At 47.7% G+C, this 6627-nt stretch overlaps 3 protein-coding genes across 3 annotated transcripts; all 3 read left to right on the top strand.

The window, feature by feature from the left end:
• Positions 1-376: 376 nt before the first annotated feature.
• Positions 377-655, top strand: N7537_006787 (uncharacterized protein; the record flags this gene model as incomplete). The annotated part of the gene is made up of 1 exon (XM_056897844.1): positions 377-655. The coding sequence occupies one exon, from the start codon at positions 377-379 to the stop codon at positions 653-655; it is 279 nt and encodes a 92-aa protein (XP_056753629.1).
• A 637-nt stretch (positions 656-1292) lies between these two features.
• Positions 1293-1694, top strand: N7537_006786 (uncharacterized protein; the record flags this gene model as incomplete). Its single annotated transcript, XM_056897843.1, has 1 exon — positions 1293-1694. The coding sequence occupies one exon, from the start codon at positions 1293-1295 to the stop codon at positions 1692-1694; it is 402 nt and encodes a 133-aa protein (XP_056753628.1).
• A 2290-nt stretch (positions 1695-3984) lies between these two features.
• N7537_006785 (uncharacterized protein) lies at positions 3985-4206 on the top strand (the record flags this gene model as incomplete). The annotated part of the gene is made up of 1 exon (XM_056897842.1): positions 3985-4206. The coding sequence occupies one exon, from the start codon at positions 3985-3987 to the stop codon at positions 4204-4206; it is 222 nt and encodes a 73-aa protein (XP_056753627.1).
• Between the last annotated feature and the right edge of the window lie 2421 nt (positions 4207-6627).

Raw genomic sequence — 6627 nt, 5'->3', positions numbered from 1 at the left:
ACCTTTTATCATCAAAACCGAGTTAGTTCACGGAGTGACGGCATGACGGCGTAATACATAGCCCCAGGAGCAAAACAAGGCTGCGTCCTAGAGCTTACTAGGCGACCATAATCTGCTACTATTCAATTGAGATGTCATGGTAATGAAACGTGGTTACGCCGGCGTACCCATGAGCGTGTCGCCCAGTCTCTCCTTGCATGCATTATGCACCCTAACTCACATGTAGGTATTCTCATACTCTCTGCCGTGGTGGCCGTATTGTGCAAAAGTAGAAGAATGTCTCCGGTCCTGTCTTTATTTAAGTCGCGGAAGGACGCTCCCATGCACCTGGGCATCGACAAAATCGTTTCCTCCAAACACCATCAAACTCCTTGACATGAAGCCCACTCAGGTCGCAGTCCTCATCACCGGTCTCCTTGGCACAGTTGCCATAGCCAACCCCGTTGCCGGCCCTGAGCTGAACCTAGTCGAGGTGGCTCCCCGCGCCAAGTACACCGTTAAGTGCGAAGGGGGTATGCACCCCGACGCTCGTTGCACCAACGGGAAGAAGAAAGATGGCTGTCGATGTGATAGCAAGGGAACTTACCTTTGTGACCCTTCATCTCTCGCGAAGAAGGGCGGCCAGTGTGCCAAGTGTGGCTGCCACGCGGAGTAGTGAGTATTGCTTCTGTGTAGAATACCCAGTGCCTGTATGACGGCTTGAGATGGAAACCCTAACTTGGTCTTCTTAGAAAATGCGGCATCACGTAACTTTGCCACCGGATGGAAGTGAAATGGGGAATGGGTGTCTATCCTTGAGAGTGACTACTAGTTCGACAAACACAATCAGACAGTCTTTACAATACACCCGATTGGCCATCGTGAAATAATACATCGAGTCCTATGTATAATTCAGAATGTGATATTCGTAACTTACGCCAATAGATGATACTCCTACATGTACCATAGCGAACAAGGAGCCTCCACGTAGAAACTGATCACCCATGTCAAGGACGTGAGTGGCTATGAGTGATTATAATGCTGCCTGCCGGGGAGCCGGCTTCTCCGCCGCCCCCAACCCTCCTAGAATGGTACCCCTTCCCGGCTTGCATGATGGCATAATCAGGTTCCCTGCATATAACTAACTATTGCCACCCACCCTGTCGCATATAAAAGCATCCTTGTCGCACATCTCAGACTTTCCATCCACATCTTCACAACATAAGACAAAACCCATCAAAAGAGTATACTATCATACTAAAACTACATTGAAACTCAATACTCACGACATTTTATCCCAATTCTTCTCTATTATGTCATCGACCCATCCCTTGGAGTTCCACACCCCTGGGTGGCATGATGAGGAACGAACACCAGTTGTGGATGGCAAGTATTGCGATCGCGCTACCGGCGAGATCAGGCTTGCATCCGACGGCGATCATCAGGAGTATATGGGCCCACCCGCGGTTGATATTATCATTCGGAGTCAGCATATTGACACCGTCAAGTGCATCTACCGTGCATCACGGCCATTTCCTATGGAGACTCTCTTGTGTCATATCATGAAGGTAGCTGGGGATAGAAAACTGGAGCTGGATTCAGTCATTGCGACAACATATGCGATTCGGGTCACCCTAGCACACGAACTGACGCCCGACCAGTTCAGTGAGATTGCACTCAATATGGCGAACGGGGTCTGGGACCAGGTCGATTGAGGCATCGGTCCAGAAATACAATCCTGCTCTTGTATTGGAAACTTGCTGTTCCCGACCTAAATTCGAGATATGAGACTATGTATCTGAATTCAAGTCACTTCCCTTTACGTATACAAACTGCATCACTCAGGATCATACCTCCTTATCATGATCGCCCACCAAAGTCGTATAAGCTCACGTCGTCTTTCACGCTTTTATGTATGCTGCTCTGATTGCTGACGAAGGGCTCGCTGCCGTCTCGTCTCAGGAAGCCCCATTCGCCACTTATCGTTAATACGGCCAATAATCTCCTGCATCACCGGTCGCGCGCTCCAGTTGATACGCCCTGATGCAGCTTCGGTCCACCACTTGTGGAGGCATGGACAATTCATCCACCAAACTGATGTAAGTGAAACTCGGTACCTTAAATCCACCCTATGGATTCCTTATATGCAATGCTCTGCTTAACTATTATCTATCGTAATGTAACGTTGTTCCCATTTCTTTTCTCCACAGAGAACCGACTGAGATTTTGATCTCAATTTTACCCTTACGGACAAAATTGGTATTTGATGTACCGCTTTACTACTTGCTTTTGCTGCAGGTGGCAGACTCCAACCGCACTTGTCGTGAAAGTAGTCGGCCGCACATCGTACCATGCATCATTACTCACTGGTTGGACACTGAGTATCACCGAGTAATCAGAGAGTATCCAATGAGCACTCACTGAGCACTCACCGAGCATCAGTCATCCTACACGTGACTGATCTGAGTCAGTGCTGACGTGAAGTTGAGTTAATTACAGTATATTGTAAATTAGCTTTATCATTTTCTCTTAATACTGGTGTAAGATAACCTTTAAATGATGAATAAACATTTTCTACTCAGCGAGCCTGAGCCTGAGCACCCTCATAAAAGCGGCGGCAGCTCAAATAGGAAAGCCCCACCCGCCAGGGAATATCCGGAACGTATAGGTGCATATATGCGTAGGTATTCGCATACAGAAGACTGGTCAGGTGCATTCTTTGTCGGCCGATGCTGCAGGCTTTTGGGCTTTTCTCACTTCGCAATTGATATGTAAACTACACGGCGTTATGTGTCAGAATGGAATAAGGCCCCCCTAGGCCATGAACAGGAACCTTGGTTTTTGTTGTGGTCTAGTGGTAAAATAGCCTGTATGTTCCAAACATTATGTACTGATAACGTAGGTGCTGTATGCTGAGTTTATTATTCTCATCCATCGACTATTTTATAGTCCGGTTTCTGAGACAGCCAATTGTTTAACCACCGGCTGCAAATATTCTCGTCTGTTTGACTTCATACTGAACTTGATGCTTTCAACACTCTTACACGCTATTTGTCTTTATCGTTTATTCTACTGATATCGTTGAAACCATCGTTGAAATGCACATTTGACCGATCCTCAAATAGCCGTTTGTTGTTTATCGGTATCATGCCTCTTCAAACAGTGTCGTTGCTCCGTATTTTGCCCAGACTATAGAGAGTGTAGGGCTTTAGTGGAGCAGCGGCTGGACAGCGCAATAAGCGCGACATAGTTCTGAGTGTCGCAAGTACAGTTCATCCTTTCCAATTAGATAGATTCTCGTGCCTTCCTTCTTGCAAGGAAAACGAAAAAGAAAAGAGAAAAAAAAAAGAAAAACAGTAAACACATGAACATCTTACTGCTTGCTCATCTTTCTGATGCTCGCACTTATTGTCTGCATTCCAATCTGTATTCCTAGTATTGTTTAAACTATTCCAGATGTAACGGGCTGATGCTAGATTGTGAACCATACGCGCGCGCGCCGTGTCTCAGTCACTTCTTTCCCTTGAGATTTTGTACACAGTTCGTGGCCTAGTTAGGTTGAATCAACTCTTGCTCTAGCTCTTCACACCAGATTCCGCCTTTCATCTCGCGGTTGAGACCCTCACGTTTCTGATATCATACCTGGCCAAAGGATCCATAGCATGGTTCCTAGGAACACTCTTGGTCGCTCCTAGGGGTCAGAACCATAGTTCCTAGAGCACCTACAGCTCCCGGAAATGTAGAATATGGCTCTGGGGAACTAGAGAGAAGTGGTTTCGCTGTAGCCGTAGCAACTGCCATTGTGTGAATCTCCCTCATGATGAAACTAGTCTTAAAATCCAGCATTCTATCAAGATCAATTCGAGAGTGTCTATAGCTCAATTGATAGCAAAGCATATATGAAATAGGACTAGACAGACAAAAGGGCCTTTGATTCGCGACCAATCTTTAGCAGATGCAATCCAGATTATCTATGACAACACGCCCTCGTCGGGTATCAGCTTGATGGAGCCTGCTCGGCAAGCGTTACGTGATTTTGTTGCCGCTGTTCATGAGGCCGCTGCTCATGAGGAGTTCAAACCCGATTTTCCCGATTTTCCCGATTTGCGAGAAGACACTGGAGACTTCATGCTCGAGCTATCTGGGGTACTCTCCGAAGTTCTGTCCTACAATGATGACATAGAAAGTGAATTCAAAGAATTCGAATTGGTCGGTGGAGAGAGCTAAGCGAAGCTGGAGTGGCCGGTGGATGGAGAACACTTGAGAATGTTGAATAGCCAAGATATCCAGAATAATGCAAATGAAAATGAATTGGTCAAATATGCCAAGAGGTTAGGAGTCAAGGCTCAAGCAGAGGTACCTCGAACTTGTACATATAACAAACCTTCACTCCCGCTCCTACAACCCGTCCCCGGCTCCTCAATGCGATACCCCTATCCAGGAAAGCCATACATAAGAACCGTTCCCGAACTCCCATGCCGGTAAGGCCCGTGGGCCCAAATAGAGGCTTGAGGCCGGTGGAGCCCCCGATTTGCCGAGAACCCTTTCCGCGGAGGGAAGTGGGAGTGGTGATGCGCTTTGACACATTCCGCGTGGAAACTCTTCAAGGTCGAGCTAGGCACGGAGTGGTTTCCGCAGATGATATTTTGGAGCGCATTCGGCACTTAGACTTTCACGATTGGTTGGTTTGGTGCAGTGATATCGTTAGTTGATGTTGTTTACTAGAAGTTGACGGGTTTCTTAGACGGATCCAAGACCAATGCGAGGTATTTTTTTGGCAAAGCATGATGCAGAGAGCTGAATGTGTTCTTGGGCATCGAAGAGGTCCGTGGCTATGTGGATGAGTTGTTTTGGGCATCTTGGATTACACCGGGGCCTCGGACTCAAGCAGAGAGTATAATGACTCAAACATGGACTTAGCGGGTCATACCCTATTACCAAACGGTGACATCCGATGCTGGATCTTGGTTGGGCATTCACTGTTCATGGCTTAGTCTTGCATCGCTTTGGTGACCTTTCCACCACGCCAATTCGAATCCTAGTCCATCAAAACAATTTCCCGTCTATTCCCCGTGCCATGTTCAGGACAAATAATCAGGGGTCACCATCCCCGGACAAACAAATGACGATATTGACCGGAGAACACTCCTCCGTTGCCTCTTACCGACACACCCGGTCCTCTCGAAACGATGTTCGAAGTTGATAACTTATATCCGTAATCGTCACAAACGACCAATACCATGGAGCAGGCACAGCACCAGATACAAGGTGAAAATCCACTTTGAAAGCTTACCTGACATAATTATTGCCGGTCATCGGCGGAAAGGAGCCAAGAAGCAAGCCCAAACCGGAGGAGTCTATGCAGCCTCACCATGTCAACTCAACAATAGTAGCGCGAGCCGCAGCTCCACACCAGGAAAGGGGGATGGGATCATTTAGAATCTGAATGGATGGGATTGGTCGGTGGCCAGGGGATGGAGTGAGGGCGGGCCCACCACAGCGTCAACGGAATGATGCTCGGCCGATTGGACTGCCGTCCGAGCAAGTTCGGATCGTTGGCCCGAGGGAAGCGGCAGAGAATTACTGAGGTGGAATAGCCGATTAGACTTGTTCGCCCCGCCAATATACTAGTCCAGGCTATTGGATTCTAGGCACTGGGACAGAGCCCAACAATTAAATCATAGTCCGATATACGGCTAATCCGTGCGTTTGTAGTGAATACCCAACGTAGAATCGATCCCGTTGGGAGGTTGTGCCGGGATTAGCTCAAGGCCTGTATTCTTAAACAGGGTATTTATCCATGAAACATCTGCAGCAACAAGTGCAGAATAGTACTTGATCTCCGAGATATGCCCAGAGTGTGTATATGCGGTGTCGGGTATATCAGAAGGACCGGGATCCCGATAAGTTATCGTGGGGAATCCCAAAGGGGTTTAGCGTTGGTGGAGATGCGAATGTAGCTCGTGACACTAATATATCTCCCGTGTTGGTATAGTTGTCAGGTCAAGGAATCAACGGAATGGCAGTCTGTAGTCTGTGCTGCATTAAATAGTATTAGACACAGTCCTGGGATATCTAGATGTTATTCTGATTCTGACCTGGTTATGTGTCTGTTGTAAAAAGCAAGGTCGTGGAATGCAGGATCGTCAAGCTATCCCCGCATTTTGACAAGCTCCGTAGCGTGCAGACATGTCGATGTTCGTGCATTGATAATCGAAACGATAGTACATATCATTGGCCCAACACTTGAACCTTGGTGGAGAGGCCTGGTTCTGGCGACTTTCGCTCTATGACCAGGGAAATGCCAGGCATTATTCCGTATGTCATCTCCATATACCGTGGGCGGGGAACCCGCGGGTGGCCATCGGTTGAGAGTCGGTTGAAGGGGGATAATCTCCGGTTCGGAATGAGTTCACGGCTGGGTAGATTACTTGAGATTCATTATATTAGACATAGCTCAGGCCCCCATTGTCCCCGGTTTGACCCTTTGTATAGTTGTACCAGAAGACTTGACTCTGCACGACATCACACCCCGCACCTTCTCTGTCCTGTGACATTTCCTGTGTCTCCCCTCATATTCTTTCTCTTCTGCCTTTCTTCGTTATTCTTCAGCTGTACTATCCAAACCTGTTGCCACCTGTTGACACC

This window comes from Penicillium hordei, assembly GCF_028827395.1.
Source record: "Penicillium hordei strain IBT 12815 chromosome Unknown utg000003l_segment0_segment0, whole genome shotgun sequence".
NCBI lineage: Eukaryota > Fungi > Ascomycota > Eurotiomycetes > Eurotiales > Aspergillaceae > Penicillium > Penicillium hordei.
Note: the sequence above shows the minus strand (reverse complement) of the source record. Positions and strands in the feature narration are given on the sequence as shown.